We start from the raw sequence: 24919 nt of genomic DNA on the forward strand, positions 1-24919 counted from the left end.
ACAGATGCACTCGACGGCTTGTTCATGCGGGGACGAGCTGTGAGGAGGACATTTGGTGCAGTAGGCATCTGTGGCCGAAGCTTTGTAAGTTCCGGGTCTGCATGCTGGTGCAGAGGAGAGAAGATAAACACGGAGTAAGAGGATGTGTCAACGCAAAAAGAACATGACACACTCAAGTGTTTATGAAGCATAAAGACACGTGTTGGGAAAATGTTTTGCTTCATTTCCGTGGCTGCCGTATATACGGTGAAGCATCAAAACTCCATCAACCCTTGTAGTGTAAAGAGCAACTTTATCTAACAGCCCGCTGAAATGTTGTTTGTAATGTAATAGATGATAAAGACAGCAAGCCAGAATGGATTGGTCTCAGAACAAAGTTATCCTTTAGACTACAAATATTGCCATCGCTCTTGTTTATGTACGTTGGCAGCAGTCGCAGTTGTGACAGAAATCCCCTCTCTGCCACAAAGGTCTTAATTTTGTAGAGTTGACTGTCATTTCTGTCAGTTACTGAAACTTTACACTCACCAAAGTAATTGCTGAGCTCTGGGAACACAGGAGCATTTCTAAAAGGTATTCATGAGGCAAGAAATTCAAGCAATCAGCTGACAACAGGGGGTTTGAAACCAACCCACAGGTTTGCCAAACTACACTGAAAGAAGGCAAATTGTGTCATAATTACACAAACTCTCAATTTCAAGCATTCATCAAAATCTACAGATCAACTTTCTTCTTAAACTTTGACCACCAAAGTTGTGCAAACACACTCTTTCTCTGTGCCATGAAGGATTATTAAGAACTTTTCAGGGGCACTCCCTTTTGGTTTTACCTCATAATTAAAGGAATTTGAACAATTTATGTCAAAAGATTGACACCATACACAGTAGATCTGCTGAGTGCAATGCTGTTGAAGAAATGTGCAACCCGGAGCTCTGGCCTTAACGGGCATTTGTTTGTCGTTATGAGCCGTGCAGGCATGCGCTTGTCGGAGCAAGTACTGCACCTGTTACCGTGGGGAATGAGTCTACCTGTGGGCTTCCGCTAGTCCTGTTAAATGACCATTCGAGTTTTGCATGCAACTGTCATGGCCTGTGTCTGGGTCAGAGCGCAAGGGATAAAACTCACTGTATGGTTGTTGACTGTGACATACTCTGTTTGAGACATGTTTAGCAAAGCAAGACAAAGCCTTTATCAATTCCTTTATTCAATATTATACCAGTCCCAGCTGTGGAGACATTGGTACAGTGGTCTTTAAGTGGGTTTTTAATGTGTTCTTTTATTTTATGTAATGTTTTGTCTTTTACCTGGACCCTCGAGTCTGTAATAAAGAATTGAATTTAGACATTTAAGTACAATTGTCTGTCTGACTGCTGGTGTTTATTGCCCTGTCTAACATGTAGCTTTTCAATTTTGAAGAGTACAATGTTTTCAGAAGCGATAGAAATATTGGTTAAAATTACAAACGTAAAATGAAGGTTGTGTAAAGCGTCAGAGGAGATTCAAGGAGAAACGAGATTCAAAAAGGTAGAAAATGCAAACACTACAACATAGTATTGCTACAAAAGAGGTAAAGAGATGTGCTGTGCAGCACCCATGGCAAAGAACAGGAAAACAAAGTTTGATTTAACAAATCGTGACGTTAGGTCTACGTGAGATCCTTTTACATCAGGCTGAAGGCTGGTATAACCACAGGCCAGCGCAGTACAATAACAGTGCAACAGCAGATCAACTGTCATTCCCGTTATGTAAGCATTAGATCTTCAGGCAACCAAGGGAACAAAAATATACAACTGCAGTCACAGCAATAGTCAAAATAACATAATATGACTATTGCTATTTCTGTTTCAGTGGCTGCATGTTAGTCATTATGTGGAGTCATAAAACTGGGGAGGGAAAACCGTAATAGCACTCAACAAGAGCAGCCTGCTGAAATAGACTGGGGACCTGAATGATTTCCCTTTTGCATCTGAGGCAGTGAAATAGAATTCCTGACTTTCCCTTTGGTAATCTGAATATAGATTATGCGTGTATTTATTTATACATTCATAGGCCTGGAATTCCCATCCTCGTGAGCCTTTTCGTCAACAGTGGTAAATAGTATTGCAGTGTACAAAACCCTATGTAAGGAAAATGAGGGTGTCTCAAATGCAATTTGATAGATGCCCCGTGTGTGTGTGTGTGTGTGTGTGTGTGTGTGTGTGTGTGTGTGTGTGTGTGTGTGTGTGTGTGTGTGTGTGTGTGTGTGTGTGTGTGTGTGTTTGTATGCATATGTATTAGTGTGTGTATTAAAAAGGTTGGATCAATGATGGGACGGATTCTACAAGGTGCTGATTGCATGTTCGTGTGCCAAGCGCTTGTGTGCGAGGAGGTGTTAAGTATGCAGCAGGTGTGTGAAAGCGTGTGTTCGCCTGCTGATTGCTTGTGCTGCCGGTGAAGGTCACGGATTTAATCAAGCTACACGTCACTTGTCCCAGAAAGGCTGTATATTACCACGCTAACACACACACATACACACACACACACACACATATACATACACACACATTTTCAATGCTGTGGTTAACCCGTGGATAGCAGAATGGAAAAGTGGCCTGAAAGTAGTGGGATTTCTCACTGAGGAGGTAAGTTCCTCCACCTGGATGCTGTTCACGCTTGCATACAGACAGTATTTTTAGGCAAATCATTCATCATAGGGGAGCAAAGTCCACTAGCACAATCCCCAAAAGACCTGAGAGAACACTGAAAAAAATGGATGTGTGGGTAGGTGTGAAAGAGAGAGAAGGAAAGAAAAAGAAAGGAACAGGGAGTGATAATTCTCATAGGGTTTCTGCTCTTTCTCCTCCTTCCTGTCAGCTTCCAAGGTAATCGGTGCCCGTGTGCTGAGCTGGTGAGTGTGTGTGTGTGTGTGTGTGTGTGTGTGTGTGTGTGTGTGTGTGTGTGTGTGTGTGTGTGTGTGTGTGTGTGTGTGTGTGTGTGTGTTCCCGTTGGCCGGCCTGTAGGAGCAGAGTGGAAAAGCAGCTTTTCTCCGGGGACGTTGCATCCGGAGAGTCCTGGCTCCAGCGCTCGGCAGCCACGGAGGCACAAAGGACCCTGGCGCTAAAGGACAGACAGGGCACCCAATGCCAGCCTTGGCACCTCTACAACTGCCTGATCAAAAACTTTTTGCAAGAATGGTGGCTTGGCTACTATGAGTGGAGCTTCCTTCTCCCGATCTGCAGTTTTCTACTCTGCTTTCCTACCTCTTGCTCACTCCACTTTCTCTCTCTCTCTCTCAAAGTCCCCCCTTTTCCCTCTCACTTTCCTTCTTGCCTTTTTTTTTTTTTTCTTAAGCTACTCCCAGTCTCTGCCCCATGGGAAATGTGTTACTTGACTTGGTTCCCTTATGATTAATGATTTCCCACAGATATAAAAAAAGGGACAAGAAAGGTGAAGCAGTAAGATGCATAAACACACACTCACACGCAAAGCAGGAACGTATGAGAGCACAAGTTTTGACACAAAAACTATGTTGTGGAACTATGAGCTCACTCCAAATTTGCATTATTTTCAGTTGACAATGCTGAACATGGGGTGTGTTTGAGATGTGTGTATGTGTTTCTCCTAAACATAAAGAGTGGCTTCAGATCCAGTGTCTTATTAATTATTTATCTGGTCGCCAGAGAGAGTCAGTGTATTTATGCCAATCGATAGCTCTTAGATATGATATAGTACTGCTACTCAGGACACACCCTCAGTCACCACGCACTGATTGAGATGGAAACAGCCCAGCTTCCTTTGGGGAAACTGGATACATGAGACGATTGGATTCTGCTTGATTCTATTTCTATTATATTCTACTCTATTTAGGGCTGAAAATATAAACTATTTTCAAAATAAAATGTCAAAAAATAGTGAAATAAGTATATCAAGATTTCCCTAACCACGGGGAATTGCAGTATTTATGAATATATTTAGATTATCGGTAAGTCAATTGAGTGCATGTATGGGGTCCATCGCACCGATGAACCAACAACAAATTCGTTTCCAACGCTGAGCTTTTTAGCATCTCGTATTGTTTTGGTTTATGTCTCATAACTTGCCAGTTCTGGTTCACTCTCACCACACATCAGCCTTGTTCCTAGCCACATGTGGCATCTGTTTTCACCCAGAAATAATTTATAAACCCACCATACTCTACCTGCCCAGCAACAAATAGCAGATAGTTGGCAACTAGCTGTCAAAAATGTGTGGAGCATTTAGCAGCTAAAGTTGGTGGGGAGCAAACCGAAGGTAAAAGTAAATATTTGACTTAACCATTCATCAGGCGACCAGAACCTCGACTCTAAATAAATACGAGAGTCTGTTGGATGTGTAAACAGGCAGCAGTTTGCTTAAGTGTTAGCCATATTAACATTAAGGAGGGTAATGTGTCAGTGTCGTGTTTACAGCCTGTTCCGCTGCCCCCAAGTGACCGAAAAAAATAAAAATGTCTTAATACATCTTCTGGTTTTATTTGACAAACAGGTGTGTTCCTATTTGTGTTCTTATTTAGAAAGCATTTATGTATGAATGGTTACAGCATCCTACAACAATGTTTAATTACTTGTGTGAATAAAAGAAGCTGCTGACTATAATTGTTCAGGAAATTGATTCAGTTGTTGTTCAATAGGGCCTGCACAGATTAAGACACAAGTGCTCATAGTCAAAGTCATTACATTCTAATTACATTCAACCAGGCGACTCTGTACGTATGCAAAATCACATCAGCTGCACTTTCCTGAAACAAACACTTCCTCTGGCTGACTGTGAGTGTTCTCCTCTCCTCCTCTTCCCTTTCAGATGCACTAGTTGAACTGCTAATTGCTCTGTTCTCTCGCTTTCTGTTGCATTTTGTTCAGGTCAAACATTGGCTCCCCGCCGGCTTTACGATAAAGGGCAGAAAGAGGAGAAAACTCTGTGTGTGTTTGTGGATGGGTGGGTGGGGGGGGTATTGTGAGTGTTTGGGTGTGCGCATGTGAGTTGGTAGGGAGAGAAGTTGTGTAAAGCTTTCTGGCCCACAGGAGATGAGCTCTATAATGGTCACCATGGAAACAGGCTTTCAAGAAGGAACCCTTCGAGTACCCCTGGAGTGCCACAGCTCCTGGAGTACAGAGCAGCCTGTGTGTGTGTGTGTGCACGTACGTGTGTGTGTGTGTGTGTGTGTGTGTGTGTGTGTGTGTGTGTGTGTGTGTGTGTGTGTGTGTGTGTGTGTGTGTGTGTGTGTGTGTGTGTGTGTGTGTTTATAGAGGCGTTAGTTGAGGCTACTTAAAAATTGATACATCAAGCGTCAGTGGGGAAATCTGACAAGATTCAATCTGACGTCCTTTATGGCCACCATGTTCACATCTGGATGTGTGTTTGTTTGTGTTAGAGCTCATGTGTACATGCCTGTGAAACATGCTTCCAGTCAAAATGACATGTCATACTGAACAAACTTTTAAAAATGTATCTTATTTGTGAAATAATACTAATTTGGATGCAAAGAAAACATTATATCCTTAGTGGCATTTAACCAGGTTTTTCTTTGTTAAATACATTTAGTATTCGATTCCCTGTACAGTGACATGTTAGCACAACAAAGCAAAGTGTAGCTTTCAGAAGCTGCAAAAGAGCATAACCCATGTTACTTTATTTACTGAAAAATGTTTTATGTTGTCAACAGTTTCCCTCGTTGATAAGTGGAAGTAATATGTGTGAGTGTGGGTGGTTTTTTTTTTTAGCAACATGAGGCTGTGTTTACAGCAAAGTACCATACTGTGTGTTGTGGCTGTGTGTGAGTGGTAATGAGAAGGTTTGTGTGAGATAGAGATGTCAGCATCAGAGTCCAGCCTGAGATCCTCTAATCCCTAATCGGAGTTCATAACAACCTTTAACACCGTAATATTCACCATTACTATTAATCCTGCAAAACACACACACACTCAGACATGAACACACAATTCCTGAGCAAGACTGTTTGCCAATATGTTACATATAGTTTATTTGTTTTTTCTTTCTTTCTTTCTTTCTTTCTTTCTTTCTTTCTTTCTTTCTTTCTTTCTTTCTTTCTTTCTTTCTTTCTTTCTTTCTTTCTTTCTTTCTTTCTTTCTTTCTCACTTTACTTCTTCAGGGATAAGTACATTATTCACTAGTCTCTGGTCAAATTTAGCCCTACTATTAAGTCAAGTTAGGTCAAGTTTAGCACCATATTTACTAAGTAAGTAAGTAAAAGGTAAAAGACATTTAAATATTGTCTAATTATTGGAAAATTGTCACCCGTAAGCATAAATTGCATTGCAGTATGAATACATAGATTAGCAATGCATTCTGACTCTGTATTCAGTGGACTGCAAACCAATTTTGTTGTTTGACCAGGCAGAAATTCAGAGAGTTTCCCAAGAGTTGTATCTCCAGCAGGAAAAAGTTCATATTATAGGTAGAAAATATGCAAGACTTACTGGTGTCTGAAAATAGAGAGACATTCACCATTACAGGCATTTAGCTGCATAATTACAGTAAATGTACATCCCAGGAGAACAATATACAATTAAAATTTGCACAGACAGTCTTGATGGCCGTCATGGTGAAAAATCCATCCAATCATAGAACAGTTGTTAAAATAGCCTGCCAGGATTATTATCAGTGAATACATTTACTTTCAAATGTAAGCCCATATCAGATCCAGAATCAGAATACAGTATGTCTGGACATACACGTATAAGGGATTTAGCTGAAAGAAAAACCCTGAATCATTTAATAACTATGCTTTATTAAAGCATGAGTGATTGTTTTTCTGTGTTGACTACATCCATGGTATGTCCCACCTTTACCCAGCTGGGATAGGCTGCACCCCTTTGGGACAAAATTGGTAGAAATAATGTATGCATGGATGCTTTAATAAGTATATTATTTAATGTGCATGATGTGTCTGATCAGTTTTACATCGGGCCTAAAAGTAATAGTCTACCACTTGTTTGCATAATTTGCACCAATTTATCCCGGTTCAACCTCTGCTGTTCATCATGAGAGATAAGGCAACAACTGGCGTTATGTCCTAAAACTATTGTGTATTTTTTTTTTTTAAAGCAGATAATGTATAGCAGAGTCTGTTGATGGAGAAAAACAAGTCAGGATCACATGTTTGCACAGTGGGCATGAGGTATGAGCCGTGACCACATGGACGCCATAGACCTCCTTGACTGACACCTCAGGACAGACCCTTAGTGTGTTTATGGCATCTCATGATTTTTCTGCCCCCCCCCACCCACCCACACACACACCCACACACACACACACACACACACACACACACACACACACACACACACACACACACACACACACACACACACACACACACACACACACACACACACACACACACGCACGCACGCACAGACGCACAGGGTCCGACCGGATATGAAATGGTTTGTGATGTCCAGTACATGAAGCACATGAGTACACTCTGGCTGCTTTCTGATCTACTCTCTGTCCTCTGGATACCAGCCAATTACAGAGAGCGGCCAAGGGGAACTACGAGATGAAGCTCTCCCTCTTCCTAATTCTCCCCTATATCTGTCTTTTCTCTGTCTTGTTTCAGTTTTTCCCTATCGCTCTGTTTTCCCTCTTGTCTGTCTGTTTCTGTGTTTCTATCCCTGTCCTCTCTATCTTTCTCTCTTCCTTTCTCACCATCTTTACTTGATTCTATTTATTGTGTGTGTGTGTGTGTGTGTGTGTGTGTGTGTGTGTGTGTGTGTGTGTGTGTGTGTGTGTGTGTGTGTGTGTGTGTGTGTGTGTCTGTCTGTCTGTCTGTCTGTGTGTGTCTGCTTTTGTATGTGTGTCTTTATTTCCCAGTGGGCTGTCTGTCATACTTTGACCCTGACCTTCTCCAGTGCTCCTGCACAAATATTTACTCTCTCGCTGACAGGCACGCACACATACACAAACCCCTCCAAAAAAAAAAAAAAAAAAGTGCAGGGAAACGGAGAGTGAGCTCAATTTCAGTACAATTAAAGTAAGTATGCATCTACACAGACAGACACTTTTCTAGTGGTAACCCAAGCTGATGGCTCACTATTTTTGAGAATGGGTGATTATCCTGCAGTCTAACAATAGATTAAATAGATACCAGGTGCATGTGTGTTTCTGTGTGAACAGGGTCATGGGCGAGGGATGGACAGAGAGAGAGAGACAAAGAAGAGGGAGAGAGCATGACAGGACTGTAGGAGTCTGTTGGGACTTTGGTTCGCAGTCTGAATAACTTATTCTTCTGTTTGTTTTGCGATCAAGATAAAAAGGCCGGAGGAACGTAAAGATCTCTTTCTGAACACAACCAGGCAGACGACCAGCATGCACACAAAAACACGCACACACAAGTTCAAGTCCACATACACAGATTTAAACTTGAATTACCACCACACACTTTTTGTTTCCCTCGACACACATAGTTTAAACATCTTTATGAAAATCCAACCCACAGTGCTTTAACACATTTTAAACACACATTTACTCTCTCTGACCTCAGCAGTAAACGTGCCCACATCAGACGCCCCGTGACCAGCAGAGTGAGTGTAGGAGGAGCAGTGCACCTCCTTTCCTCACCCATGTTATTTTCAGTTCATCACTCTCAATAATTCATCCTCCCAGGCAGAGTAGGAAAGGACAGCCCCGTGCCTTTTTCTCTGTCAGTCTCACACACACACACACACACGCACGCACGCACGCACGCACGCACGCACGCACGCACGCACGCACGCACGCACGCACGCGCACACACACACACACACACACACACACACACACACACACACACACACACACACACACACACACACACACACACACACACACACTCTTGCAGATGTACCTGTCAAGTGGAAGGGCATATTCTTGGTGTCTTTAATCTGTGGGTGGGCAGTGTAGAACTTTGTCAGCCAAACTCGTAACCAATTGAATTTAAATAGCAGGAACATTTGCCCTTGTACCTTTTTATATTGTCATTCAAAGTAGAAGACTGCAGAGACGTCACAGTCAATCAACACTCGAGCAGCAGAGATGCTGAGAAAGACAACACTTTAGATTGCTGCCTCACTCAAGGTTGCACTACATACAAAAAAAAAGAATCCAGTTGTTTGTGAGTGTGTAAATATTTCTGATGCTTTGCTCCAAATAAACAAATGTACGTATGTGAATGTGTGTTTGCCTCAAGTGACATCTTCCCCCAGACAGATACAAAATTGTCTTGTTTTGAATGAAGTATTCTATAAATAATACTTCCCGTTACACACCTACTTGAGACCCATAAACCCATTCAGCATGCAGGAAGTCAAGGGTGTCACACATACAAAAGAGTCCCCACTCGGGAAAATTGCCACTACATGCCCCTTTCATGCTTTCCATAATAAAATCTGAAAAAACTCAGACCTGCAGGAGCTTTTCATCCGAATGAACATCAACACAATAATTAGATCAATGGGCAGATCTGCTCATGAAGCAGCCTTGAAAGGTAATGACACCCATAGACCTCAATGGTGCCCTTTTAGCAGAGCAATGCAGCTGGATGGCAATAAACTATAAAGAGAGGAGATCATATTTGTTTCTGACGTGAATTTCACGATTTGAGTTGCTATTTTTGACTTCATTTTTTCAACTTCAATTTAAACTGAGCAAGAGAATATATATTTGCATGAGCTGCGTTAAATCAGACTTTATTTCCGTGCACAGGTGCACATTATTTTACATGTAACTGACATGACATTCCTCTTAATAATGCACTACAACCTGTCAAATATCCTTTATTGGTGATTTTTTTAGAGGCAATTTTAAAGCCTCCCTCCCTCTTCCCACTTCGACAACAAATTAAACAGCTACCTTACATGTTGGTAAATTGACACCGTATAACGTATGATGACTTGGCTTTTAAAACTTCTTGTTTACAATGTACAAATGACGTATACTGCCATTTTTGTGCCAGCAGCTTCCATGTTGGAAAGCCATGTCACTAGTGTAATTGCGCATACGTCGTTACCAGAGCAACCCATGCAGATAGGTTGGTGATTTCTGGACACAGTAAATCCGATCCGATCACTTGCAAATAACAGTGAGGACAGTCAGTCCTAAAGATCTGATTTGAGAAACAAAATCTGAATTGCCTGCAGTCTGAACATAGCCTTTACCTCGCATCTCTCCCTTGAGAAAACCAAATTATTATCAGAAAACATGTTTAGCTTCCTATGCAAGGTGTCACTCAAGCCCACAGCCACTGTTAAAACTTTCCATTTATACCTTTAATACCACAGCAGTTGATCTAAACAGCAATATTAAAACTGAAACAGAATCTGTCACATCTCTCAGCCGGTTCTGTGTAACTTTGTTCTGGCCGACACGGTGGCTGAAAAGTCGGAATGTTTCCATTTGGCTGTAGAACAATAGTGGAGCTGTGATACATACAAAAGCAGCAACAAATTGGACCACAGCTACATCTGTACATTAGAGCTGAGTAATAACGCCTGTGCAGCTCCAGCCCAATCAACCTGACAGGCTGATCGTACATCTGGAAGCCATCCATAAACTAGAAAGAGAGTGAGGGAGGGGATAAGGGGAAGGGGTCAATGGCTGCCTTCCGGTTGCTGTGTTTCCTGCTCAACAGACCCACCGACAGCCTGCACGCCTCCTCTGCTCTCTCTTGCACACGTATGCACCTTTTTATTTTGGAAACTTTGAGTTTTTAAAAGGAGACAACTGAAGACTGATTCAACACTTAAGAAATGTGAAAATGATTAACTTTCTCATGAGGGCACATGTGTTTATCCCTAACTGGAACTCAACAGCATATGGAACACAGCCAATTAATGGGAACTGTACCCCAAGGAGATACACTCTCCCTTCTGCACCTCTCTCCTCACTCACTGCTCCTGTCTGCAGGGAATAGAGCTATTTAAGGATGTGAGGAGTTGAAACATGCATTAACAGTTTCTCAGTCCTTGGCCTGCTTTCCCTCTTTTCTCCCCGGGTTTATTCACACAACTCAACCCACTGCACCAGACTCAGCGGTCCCTCCAAAGCCACCTTTGTGTCCTCAAGTTTGGTTGCGGCCAGCGGGGCAAACACCATCTTGGCGGTGAGGTGGCTTTTGGCAACTCTTAGCTTACGTGTGGCGTGTGATCGTCCACAGCGAGAGAGGAGTTGTGCTTGGAGATTCTTTGTGTATAGACATTATCTGGGTCAGTGCTGTGTGGGTATGTAGACGGGGACTATGGGGATATGGAGGATATAGCGAGAGCCTAAGCCTTTGTGATTTTGTGTCATTTATTCACACACAAAAGAGAGGAGATCAGTAAGGGAGGGAGAGGGAAAGGGGATGGAGTTTAGGAGGGACATGTGACAGAGAAAAGATAAAGGAGAATTAAAAAAAAAGAAAAGGAAGGAAAAGGTGTCCGTCATTACCCAAATAAATGAAAAGTGAAATCAGACACGCAGAGCAGTAGAGTGACACATACACACACAGGCAGAAGGACAGATGACTGGCCTTTACTTGGCCCATATATCCATTTGTTCTTTCAGAACATCTGGCTAGTAATAACACCATGCTGCCTGACACTTCAGCAGCCTAATGCCCTAATGCCTGCAGCAGCGTACAACACACATACACTTACTGTATGTTCACACATTGCGTGGATTGTATCCACGAAAAAATCTCTTGACTAGCTGTCTAAATCCTTCTGTTAACCGCCCACTACCTTCCTACCCACACCTTCGAGCTCCCTGAGCTGCCACCATGAGAAGAGCAAAAAAATTAGAGAACTGTGTTTGTGTGTGTGCGAGAGAGAGAGAGAGAGGGAGAAGAGAACATATTACAAGGGAGTCCTTGACCTTCAAAAGTCTGTATCTGATCAACATAAAAATGCTCGCTTTACCCACTGCCTCAACTACCCACATCATACCCACACACACACACACACACACACACACACACACACACACACACACACACACACACACGCGACAACCCCCCCCCCCCACCACACACACACACACACACACACACACACACACACACACACACACACACACACACACACACACACACACACACACACACACACACACACACTTCACTTCTACTGTTAAGGATAGAGGCAATAGAGAAAGGCATGTTCCCTACTGAGGTTTCAGCACACACACACACACACACACACATACACACTTCACTTCTGCTGTTAAGGTTAGAGGCAATAGAGAAAGGCATGTTCCCTACTGAGGTTTCAGCACACACACACACACACACACACTGAATCTATTTCACAGGTGTGATGATTAGCCTTTTCCTACATCTGTTCCCTGCTCAGACCTTTTAATATGAAGAGAGACTGCTTTCCTCTCATGAGATATGAAGTGTAAAATTCGCTTGTGTATATGTTTGTGTATGTGACTCAATCGTTTATGTGCGCGCACCTACTCATGGCCAAAGTCTTTTTTCCTTTAAATGCATCTGAGAGCATGTCCTCATGGAGCTCTCACAGTACATGTATCATATAACAGAAGGTTTCTTGCAGAGAAAAAAAAGAGCTGTTACTGTAATTCCTTTCCTGCTGTGGTGTGGTCAGAGCAAGGTCTGATTGACTGAACGGCTGAGCAGGAGGCCTGGGATTGCTGTTTGTAATGTGACATTTTATGAGCTTTTGTACATCACTACTATGTCTTGAATTAATTTTATGGCTAAAAATAGTTTGTCTTTCCTCCCAGTGCCTCTACGTAGCATCGTTTGTTGGCTGGAAGTCGAGCGCAAATTATGGTTTTGATCTCTGTAATGGTGTAATGGTACCACGTCTGGCAACCTCCCTTCAGAGAGTTACTGTGGCCCAGACAAGATATAGTTTAGCATATAACCACCTGTAACACTTTGGAATGTTTTAGTCTTTGATTTCTACACATATCAGATAAAACATGTTTATTTGTGAGCTTGAGGTGTGTGGATGGATTTTTAAGTTAAGCAAAGCAGCCATGGGCAGTTTATTTTCTTAATTTTTTGTGGTAAACTATGACAAAATTCTTTGTAATCTAAAACTGACTTTCCGAAAGTATTTTTCTCTAAATGTTGAACTATCACTTCAACATACACACATGAGGTTGACAGATTCAAATTCAATTCAATTCAATTCAATTCAATTCAATTCAATTCAATTCAATTCAATTCAATTCAATTCAATTCAATTCAATTCAATTCAATTCAATTCAATTCAATTCAATTCAATTCAATTCAATTCAATTAATTTCAATTCAATTTCTATGGTGCAGAATCACAACACAATAGGTTATTTCAGGGCACTTAACACTGTCCTTATAACAGAACTTTACAATATTATACAGAGGAATTCAATTCCCACATGAGCAACAGATGGGGGGAAAAACTCCCCTTTAACAGGAAGAAACCTCAGACAGAACCAGGCTCAGAGGTGGGCAGCCATCTGCCTCGACTGGTTGGAGTGAGGGGAGAGCAGAGAGAGAAAAGAAAAGCATGGTGATTCAGGACAATGAAGTTTTGATGGGAGCAGTATTGATCTTCTTAACTCTAAAACAACAAGTAAATAAAATACTGTAGTCCTTTAAAACATTATTTCAAGACATGTAGTGGCCTGGAGTTGAAACCTATTGCGTTGTTACAAATGAACACAGCTGATCAGAAAATTCACACCAAGATGAGATGCACAAAGTTTGTTCTTCAGAAATTCACGCTGTGGTTTCGATCCAATTTGAGAAGTGAAAACAACAGCGGGAGAGCTAAGTGGAATAGTACGAGGAGTGTGGTGTGACTTTGCAAAGTTCCTCTTTCAAACTAAGTTTTGCTTTGAATTGGCAGCATAAAACAGACAAATGAATAAGAAGAAAAGGAACGAAGGAGACCATTAGAAAGGTATTGCCAGCAGGCAGACAGACATGTCATGCTGACCCATATTACTTTTGCCCGCTCAGAAAGAGAGAGGAGATGAGAGCAAGAGAACTTGTGTTGAGGTGACAGGTGTCTGTCCTTCTTCACTCCGTCTCCTCCATCTCTCAGGCATCTGAGGCAGTAATTGGTGCTGTCAGACACGCAGAGAAGGACAGAACACACAAACACACACAGAGTCACAGCTACACACACACACAGACACACACACACACACACACACAGACACAGACACACACTGCACAGTCCTGCCCTTCAGGATGCACCCCTTGGGCTTAAAGCAGGAGAGGTTTGAGAGGAGTATTCACTACATTCACTACCAGCTGTGAGAGACAGAGACAGCAGGAGAGGGCAAGGGAGTACAAGGTGGAAATGGAGGGTGTAGAGGAAACAGTGGCAGACAGAAATGGAGAGGGCAAACAGGAACAGAATGCACAAGAGGCAAAGACACAGAGTGTAAAAAAAAGCATGAGAAGGAATGAGGCGGTGTACTTTGGCTACATAGACAGAGGACTCTGCATGGGGTGGAGAGAGATGAAGGAAAGGTGACACGGGTGTGCAAAGTGATGAAGAGTCAGACAGGGAGAGAGAGAGAGAGAGTATATGTTTGAATAAAAGAGCGAGAGAGCGAGATTATACAACTCCAGTGGTGGCAAAGCAGATGAGTATGATTTCATGTGACTGCGCAGAGGAGCCGAGGTCATTGGATTAACAGTGTGTTTACTGCACGGCTCAGTACACGAAAAAAGCAAAAGTCAGGGAATTATCACAGAGGCACATGCAAATAATGTAAAATGTTGCAATGTTTAACACTGACATTCATCTTTCTTAATGACAAAAGCAATCGGGAAACATGAAAAGACCAAAACCAACAATTGATTGATCCTATAACAACTCAGAGTAGCCAAAGTACACTAATTATGGGTCCTGTATTTTATTTTCACTGAATCCCACATACACCATTCTGCTGCATCAGATACTCACAAAAGAACCTCATGTGTCTTAATCCACTGTTAAAAATAGTCCCCAATTAATGCCCTCCCGTTTGACCAATGTTTGTTAAAACTACAATGACAATTTATTTTACAGGACTGATTAACTTATTTTTCTAGAGTAAAACTGGTATGCCATGACATTTCTAAGAAATAGTTCATAAAAGAAAATGTAATTTGGTAGTTATTTAAAAAAAAAAAAAAAAGACTGCATTCAGTTGGTGTTCTTCCAATTATTTTATTCCAATTTATGACCAACGGTAAAGAGTCTTTTATTTAGTGCACAGGCGGTCAGCTGAACATTTAGTACTATTCTGTGTAGTAATTTACAGACAAGCATCCAATTCAATCTAGTGAATAAAGTTTCCAATTAGTATTTAGTTGGATTTACAATGATGAGGGGGTTTTTTTCCAGGAAAATTTTAACTTGTTCTGTCAGTGAAATTCCTCTGAAAACTAGCTGCTACTGTGAATATGATTTCTTGGATCTCTCCTCAAAACACACACACACACAAAACCCGCTTCTTACAATGATGTCAGAATACGGTCTGTCTTTTCCTGTAATAAGTAGCACCAAATGACAGACTTTCCCCTATATTCCATGGAAATGATTAGGAACTTTGCAGTACATAAGTAGGATTATTTGTGACCTATTTTTTTTTAGAGGTTTTTGTCCCCAGTAGGAATGGATGGCCTTTCAGTGAGTGCCACAGGCAGGTTAGTGAAACCAGAAAGTATTACGGTTAATTTGTTTTGCTCCTTTAATGAGATTTCTAGGCAATAAGAAGAACATAGAGTCGTGCCAGTATATCATCAATGTCACATGATGATTTGGTATGACATCATTGTAGAGATGACTGATGTTTCTGTCTCAACCTAGTGGTTTTCTTTGTGCTTACCCAAAAATTAAGACCACGTTTCCCATGAATCCCACTCTATCCTGTTTCACAGTCTGTTGATACTTGCTGTGCTTAGACCGTAAGATAAGTGTCCTTCATTCTGTGTGAGCATCCTCCCTTTTTGTCCTGAAACAATTCACCAGATTTAATCTAATCCAGTATTAACGACACCAAAACATAAACACACATTTAAACACACTTGGCACCTCCGTTTAGGGAATAGGAAGCATTGTGGTGGACAAGAGAAAAAGAGAAAGATGAACCTATGATCTATAAATGTTTAACGAGTGCAGACTGAGGAGATAAAGGCTGCTAGGAGGAGGAGAAGGGAGACAGAGGGGAAAATGGTGAGGTGAAAAAGGAAGACAACACCAAAGGAAAGACTGGTGAGGAGCAGAAATGGGTGGCTTGTAGAGAGCGAGAGGTGAAAAACAGTCCCATTACAGAAGCAGACACCAGAGCAAGGTTAGAAAATAGCAGAGAGGAGGGGAAAGAGCCAGGGATGGTGAAAAAAAACGCTGTAATTGGAGGTGTCTGGTGTTTGTCTAACACAGAAAGGCCAGTAATGATTCCATTAGCGCTTCACACCGAGACGGAGAGACAGGGAAACAGAGAAAAACGGAGAGAAAGGGAGGCCGAGAGAAAGAACGAGAGTGACACGGAGACAAAAAGAAGAGGCCAAAAGACGAGGAAAAGATTCACTCCGAGCATTAGAAGGCAACACTGAGCATCAGAGCAGCTAAATGGTAGAATAGAAGGAAACAAGCTCGTGCAAAACGAACAAGAGGAAGAGAATTCATGTCGCCCATTAAATGGCTTGCTCACCTGCACTATGATGATAATTACAAATGCCCCTCCAGTCCTTTCTGTATCTCTCTCCCCCACCTCACCCCTTCATCTCTTTGTGTGACATCAAACAAGAGAGGGTGATTTAAATGCATTAGCGGAGTGTGTTTTCCCTATGGAAGACCTCCAGATTGTGTCAGGGCAGAAACCTTTTGTTTGGGTCTGATGCTCAGCGCTGAGAGGACTCTTTAAAAGCCTGGGCCCTTTTTCTCTCAGGGAAACATTAAAGTGCAACGCGCTGGGTTGTTGTACGTCTCTGTGTCCTCTCATGTCATTTATGAATCTGCCTGTTAAAATTAGGCGGATGCAGTTACATTAGCTGGCTAAGTGAATTTTGACAAGGGAGGGAAACAATATCTAAATAGAGGCATGTGCTGGAAAATCAGCGCAGGCACCGAAGTTATTCTAAACAAAAGAAAGCTGGTTTCCAGGGTGTGAATTTGGCATCATTTCAAAGGCAACAAGCAAAACTGATATACATTTGGCTGACATACGTGGGACAGTAAATTCCCGCAGCTCCACGAGGAGGAAATTTCATTGCTATGCAAATCCTTCCCAAGATCCCCCAGAAATGTTTTTCCTAATACTGAGTAGGTGGCGCAGACAGCCCTGCAGCGGAGAAGCTTTACTTCCCTACAAAGGAATTAGAATTATTGAAAAATGCTTTTTGATTGTTTGCAGAATAATTGCTACACCAGAAAATATGCCTTCAAATGAACTGAAATTAGAAACCTGGCTCTCCTTCCTGTGTTGGAGACACCTGCTTTGCCTTCATGTCCACACCACATCTGCAGTGACCATAATTTATGAGACCAGGGACACATATTCCTGACCTCTGACCTCAGACTGACAATAAGACACTATCATTACCTCTGCACACCACTGCAGCACGCACACACTTACACACAGGTATACTGTTAGTGAGTTAAGGCTAGCTTGTTAAACGCTCTTGCATTGCTCTTTTGTATTCTCTCTAGAGTGATAAGACTCAGGGAGCAGACTGATGAGGTCATGGAGATCACTGAGGTCAACTGCTGTGCTGCGTCAGACTGACTTTAACTAAAGCATTAATATGGGGAATGCACAGTGTAGGCAGCGAAACCTTTTGAAAACCTGTCCGTAAGATCACCTGTCAAATAACCCAGTTTGTCAATTTACAAGACAGACATGTAGCTCAGCAGTCTGTGTTTCATGATTGAGATGCAGCCAGAGTTCTGCCACAATCTGTGCACATTACCAGGCTGCAAACTGCAGAGTACAGCTTGTTCTTATTCACTTGTCTCTAAGGCCCAACTGCCAAGTTTTCTGGGCGTCTTGGCTGCTGCTTCTCCAAAAGAACTGAAATTGCATTATGCGCACCGATTTCAAGTCTGCAGTGATGAATATCTATGATTCCATTTTCTTTTCGGGGAGGAAGTGAGCCCATCGGGACAGGTGACAGCGTGAGCCCGCTACAGCTTGCTCACTCAAATGCATGCATGCACAGTATTTACACACACACACACACACACACACACAGACAGTCAAACGCGCACACACACACACACACACACACACACACACACACACACACACACACACACACACACACACACACACACAGTCAAACGCACACATACTGCACACACCATCTGGGGAATTTTACAACTCAATAATCTGCTTCCTAAGGCATACCTTTCCCTCTCCTCCTGCAACACAACACACATCATAAGCACTTTCTCACACACACACTCACACAGCTCTCCTCTACACAGAAGGGAAAATGAGATATTCAGCGCTGACAAACACGCACAAAAAAATTGAAAAAAAAGGAGATGCCTCAAAGCAGCTTTTACCCTTTCCTCTGCAAGATATGTCCTTGTAGTGTTGGGAGTGAACACACACACACACACACACACACACACACACACACACACACACACACACACACACACACACACACACACACACACACAAAGTGTATCCATAATCTAAATACACAGTCATTGTCATTCCAGCCTCAGTTTCAGAGCAAAATGCCTCTCCACACACAGGCAGACACACATTTGAGGCATGCATATATGCACGCACACACTTTACTCCATGTAATATGGACGTGGTACAGAGCAGAGTGGATATGATTGCTGTGTTCTGTTTATATGAGCACTTCAGTAAACTCACATACTACCAACATTTATGAGGCGTGTACACCAATATACACTACTGAACATGCACTCAGGTTTAAATCGTGCGATGATCAAGTTACTTTCAATATGCGCACAATTATTAAAACATGACAGCACCACACATTTCTTCTGATTTGTCCTCCTCTTTCTGTGCCTCTCGCACATAACCACACTTAAATTCATCCCACTAATGCCTCTGGACCGCCCCACCCCCACTCACGTTGGCAGACGTCCTTGTTCTCCTCGAAGCCCGGTTTGCACACACACCTCCCGATGGGAACCAGCCAGCCTCCGTCTGCACTGCAGTACATCTTGGGAGCCTCAAACTCCTCAGAGGCATTCACACACACACCATGGACCTCAACCAGCGCCGTGTCTCCGCCAGTTATTGTGTCAGGGAACTCGGCCAAATTAAGCACGGTGAGCGGACACTTCTTGTAGAAGACCCTAACTGAGACCAGGGCGATACAGGCGCCCAGGTCCTGGAAGGCCAGGTAGAAACCCTTTTTGCTCAGGTTGCTGATGTCCCGCACCTCCGTGTTCAGTTTCATAACACGGTCACCGACGTCCACCTGTGGACGAGGGACATTTTTCATGTTCAAGTTCATTTAATAGGAGCATTGAAAGTGACTGCATTTCCAAGACAAAAATAACAATGTCCTCAAAATCCTGACAGTTTGAAAGCAAATGAAATTAGATATCTACATTTAAATATGATCCAAATTTAATGTATTTGGTAGAAAACATAAACACTAGTTTTTGAATGCTACTGTTTTGTTTGATAATCATAGAGTCATACACAAACAGGTTGAAAAACAGTATAAGATACAGCTGCAGTGAGAAGGACCATTTTCATCACTCTGTTTTGTTTTTACAAAGTACAGTTGTGTGTATTGACTGAAATTCCTTTGTGTGCTTATGCTTTATGTGTGTGTGTGTGTGTGTGTGTGTGTGTGTGTGTGTGTGTGTGTGTGTGTGTGTGTGTGTGCGTGTGTGTGTGTGTGTGTGTGTATCCATACCTGTGTAAAGCTCTCATCTGCAGCAATAGTGTCAATCTTGACATACTGGCTCTCCTTGATGAACCACAGGTTGGCATTGTTGGACTCGTAGTAGTACATGTTGAATGTCTGCAACACAAACAGTGTCCATCAGTTGTCAGGCTGGAGAAACGTCAGTTTTCAGACAAAACAGAAAAACTCACAGTTAACCAAGACAGATAAAATAAATGCGAGAGGATCCATGCAATGTGAAATTTTAACAAGGCCTCTGTTGCTATTAGGCTGCATCTCTTCAAATCTCAGTCTGTCTGACTGGATGGGCAGTCAGCAGCACTGTCTGAAGTTTCATGGAAGCGCAATTCTATACTGTGTCACATTAAATCCACTACTCATTCTGGCGATGTAAGGAGAGTGAAAAGGGTGTAAGAGACAGACAAATGAATACAGAGGAGCAGTGTTATCAGGCTGAGAATGAAGGGGAATGGGGGACAGTAAAAATATATATCTGATGTTAAAATATACGAGGAGCCACAAAAAGGCCCAGAGAGCATCGTTTGTTTCATTCAGCAGCAATTCTCTCGTGTCTTTGTTTTCCTATCCCTTATCTTTTTATCTATTCATCATCTGTCAAAGTGTGCATCGATCTGTGTGTGTGCGTTGAGAGAATAATGAATGGAAAAAAAAACCAAGATATTAAATAATACAACAGATAATTAAAATGGCCTTTTGCTACTCTGCAGTGTAATGTTCAAAAGAAGCACTCCTTTCATGAGTAATAATTATATTACAAACAATACCTACCACCGTTAACATGTATGAAAACAGGCAGAAAGCTGTGATGCAATAATCCAATATTCTGCGGAAATGTGGGGACACATCTTTCGTTATCGCTTATTTATTGTTTATTTACTATTGTACTTGAGTAAAGTGGCTTTATGATATCCACAACACAGTAAATTAACTTATCTTTCTCCTCTGAAGTTGCCTTTCCGCATGCAGTGGGAGGAATTAAATGTCCTGCTTTGTGTTTCAATTAATCAAAAATGTTCATGTCAAATAAAATGCGTAACTAATAAGTTTCACATTTGAAAAACGTATTATGTTGAAGTTAACTTAGTTTTATTTTCTACTCAGAGAAGATTCTGTAGGAATCTGAAGAATTTCTGCTTCCACCTCGTATCAAGTCAAACTTACTTGTGAGCTATTGATCCACAGCTACACAAAAGCACCCATGTAGTTAGTAAAAATTCAATGTTTTGCTCGACATGAGTGAACAAACAAGCAGCATACAAGCAACAGGAGGGCTTAAACACACACACACGCACGCACATACACACACCAGTTGCAAGGACATTTGCTATCTAACCACTAAGCCACCACACTGCCCATGTGTTACACAGCTTGCTTGTGTTGTATCAACGGTATATACAGTATAATGATGTAGACCTCTTTGCAAGTCCCAGGGACCCCGGGCAGGCTGTTACAGTCTCTCAGGGTGAACTTGATCTCGATATAGACGCGCTGCGCTCCTTCCCGGCTGATGTGGCGCGTCCTCAGCCAGTTGTTTTGGTTTGCCTCCATGACGTTACACACCTGGTAGGTCCTCATCGGTGTGTTCCTCTCATCCATCACGCTGATCTCCTCCCACTGAGCATGAGAGAGAGGAGGTGGAGAGAGAAGATTTATTATGATGTCTTAAGCGTAAAGTTTTTGAGGCAGGTTCAGGACTTCCTCATTTACCGGGTGTCATTTTTAGATTGAGAGAGAGCAAAGACAGAAAATGTTACAAAGCAGAGAGGAAGATGGAGAGAATAAAAGAAGAAAAAGGAGAATAAAATAGGGAGGAGGGAGTGAATGGCTGAGTGATGAGGAAAAGGAGAAGAGATGAAGGCTGCTGTGAAACAGTTGTGTTGAATAGAAAATCCTTTTTACTCAAACATAAATTTCAAATTTCAAAGATGTGAAACCAAGGTAGTGTGATGTTCAGCAGCATGGGGTCTGCTTGACAACAACACCACTCAGCTGTGATATCATCTTATTTCATCGTTAGTCAATGCACAAAGAGTTCAGTTCAGGGATTCCTTATGGGTGGAAACTGGGCCCAAGTTCAATCAAGTGCAGTTTCGTGCAAGCCAACACTAAGCCTGCATGTTCTGTTTTCATGTCTTGGTGAATATGAGTGATGATCTCTGTCAAGATGACTGAAGGACTGTCTTTGTCTATGCTGCACATGTGTGGAGCGTGAGCATATTTTTCTAGAGTGAATGCGTGATTTAGCGCTTAAGAGGTAGAAGTGTGCGTCTGGGAGAGCGACGCAAGGAGAAAGAGAGGGAGAAGGAGTAGGTAGGACAGAGCTACTTTGTCTCCCGTCATCTGCTACCATCTGTTTCCACTTCTGACTAAGGCAGTAATTGAGAACACTTCTCGCATGAGCAGGAAAACATTTCTACATACACACACACACACACACACACACACACACACACACACACACACACACACACACACACACACACATTTGTATGCCATTGACACACACACACACACACACACACACACACACACACACACACACACACACACACACACACACACACACACACACACAAAAAGAAAGAAAATTTCTATAAAGAAAAGGAAAATAAACCAATGTGGTTTCAGTGTCTCAAGATATCCGATCCACTCAAGAGGAAGCTAACTGGATTTTCTTGGACACACACACACCAAAACCCACACACTGGATGAGTCCTGGTTTGTGGCGGGGGATGAGAAGACCACCATCTTTGTTCTGAGCTGCTGTCATCATCTTAAGACCGAAACTTTAAGCTCCATAGTAATGACCACATATCACCTTACAGTCGACCAACCATGTAAACACATGACACACATAGCAAACACACATGTGCGTACACCTGTGTGAAGTGAAACATGCACACAGGCAGAAAGACCCATCAAAGTACCAACCAGTTTTTAACTAACGTGCCCCAAAATTCAAAGAAAGAAGGACAGACAGGCTAGTAAAAAGCAATGAAAGCAGCAATAGTGCAAAGAGAAACTTTCAGACAAGCTGAGTCTAAACTAAGGTTGAATTCTTGAAGTTAATGTGATGTGACAGCTCAACAACCCGGCAAAAGCTCGATGCATTTCACCTCTGGGTCCTGAGCACTAAAACAGATCCACATAAAAACACACATTCCCACATAGACTCGCACACACTTTCCCGCTCTCTCGCACACTCAGATGCTTTTCATTCCCACAACCTCCGCTAAAACATCTACTGTTTATGAATTGGAGCTCAAGCAAAACCAGCTCTTTCTTGATCTTGACCCAACAGTCCTTCAACAGTAAAACAGAGAGAAAGAAGTAGGAAAAAAAGAAAAGAAAAGAAACAGGAGATGGCATGATGATGATTTGGAGGCAAAAGACTGTTTAAGCTGCTGCAGTCAGCTGACGCAAATGTCCCTGACGGCCTGTTGGGAGCCTGAAGATTACATACAATATAAAAGATGTATCACTGGAGTCTTGCTCGACAGTGTACGCACATGGCAACCGAGAGTCATTGTGATCAGCTACACTCGATTCAATTAAAAGAACAAAACACAAGATTGAGGGAGAAAGAGAGCAAAAAGAGGAGAGCGGGGAATGAATGTTGGTAAATTACAGGCGCGCCTGGCAGATAAATAGACCCATCTGTGCAGAGCCGGGACCAGTCGGACATCACAGGACGGTCACACACACCCACCCACACAAACACACAAAGCTGAGTCCCCAGGGAGTGGTGATTAAAGCATTTATGGGAATAGTCATTGAGGGATAAAGAGGGCTTTATGATGTCTTTGTTTATTTCTTTGTAGGCAGAGTTTGGAGTGGCTGGATTACTGCCACTTCCTGGTGAGTGACTTATTTCCCTAGTTGGCGAGTCTGTTCAGTATCACTTTTTCCGGGTGTAAAGCACAGGTGTGTTTAAGAGCATGTAAACAACTTGTTTGCCTCCATTTCAGCTAATGATACGGCAGCCGCTTGAGAGAAAATCTACCAAAAACAGAACTGGGAAAATGTTTGGATAGGATCAATAGTTTAAGCACACACGCACACACAACGTTGTAACTGTTGCCAGGCTTGTGTTGGTTCAGTCTGAACACTAATTAACATTCAGAATGAAACCCTCCTCCCTGAACCCTCAATCACCTCAGCCAATCAGCACGGAGCTCGCTTGATTGCTTTGAAGTGAAGCAGAGACGTCGGATCGGGGTTTAAATTCAACCATTCACCAGCTTAACATAATATCCCTCCTTCTGCAATCATCTGATGGGTACACCTACCGGGACATAATTGGCCTTCAAACTCTGGAACAAGCTCTGGCTTAGTGAGGGGGGTAGGGGGTGGGATAGAGAACGAGGACGTTGCGAAAAACAGACGTGGAAGATGAGGACAGACAGCGGGAGGAGGGAGGGGGCTGAGGAGCCTCAGGGGGAGTCAAGAGGCTGTGGGGCCTCCCATTTTCAAACATCATTAAGACGTATCTGTTTTGTGTCCCTCTCGAGGAACACCCCCGCACGGTGACAGAAGTGGGTCGCTCCATTCAGTCTCAGCCACATCCGGCCCCAGCACCGCTTGGATTAAGCGTGACCTGCAAGGGTCAAGTGTTGTTTTGGACTAATTCAGGTGGACAGTGGTCTCATATTGGTGGGAATTGCCTCCCACTGACAATAATCCCCAAGTTGGAAGTTCAAGGGTCAAATAGATAATCCCCCGATATGAAACATAAGACCTTCTCACAGCCCTGGCACCTTTCCAGTAAATCACTCTCCTACCACTGTTGATCCCATTTCTTCTCCTTTACGTTAGATCCATTAAGCTTTGATATATCATTACCACATTATTTTGAGATTTATACTCATAACTATCAAACAATGCTCTGTCAACATTGACAGATTCAGTCTTTATATTGCGTTTTATGATTTTTGCCATCAGGGGAGATTTAACTTGAAATTTAGTGGACTATTTTATGGCACAAAGGCAGATACATTTTCAAGAGTTTTATATCATGACCCAAAAAAGTGCTGTCTGTCCAGGG

The 24919-nt window shown here is 42.4% G+C and overlaps 1 protein-coding gene across 3 annotated transcripts in view; it reads right to left on the reverse strand.

The window, feature by feature from the left end:
• The window catches only part of epha4b (eph receptor A4b), an 86158-nt gene that overhangs the window by 43381 nt on the left and 17858 nt on the right, over positions 1-24919 (reverse strand). For all 3 annotated transcript variants that reach the window (XM_069157084.1, XM_069157083.1, XM_069157082.1), the window contains exons 3-6: positions 21289-21489; positions 19864-19971; positions 19065-19416; positions 1-104 (exon numbers count right to left, since the gene is read on the reverse strand). The exon at positions 1-104 is cut by the window's left edge and continues 52 nt beyond it. In XM_069157084.1, the coding sequence (XP_069013185.1) occupies positions 1-104; positions 19065-19416; positions 19864-19971; positions 21289-21489 (765 nt within the window). The remainder of the gene's footprint in view (positions 105-19064; positions 19417-19863; positions 19972-21288; positions 21490-24919) is intronic.

Source organism: Embiotoca jacksoni, unplaced genomic scaffold (assembly GCF_022577435.1).
Source record: "Embiotoca jacksoni isolate LCO1_2020_lvr unplaced genomic scaffold, fEmbJac1.0.p SCAF_22, whole genome shotgun sequence".
Taxonomy (NCBI): domain Eukaryota; kingdom Metazoa; phylum Chordata; class Actinopteri; family Embiotocidae; genus Embiotoca; species Embiotoca jacksoni.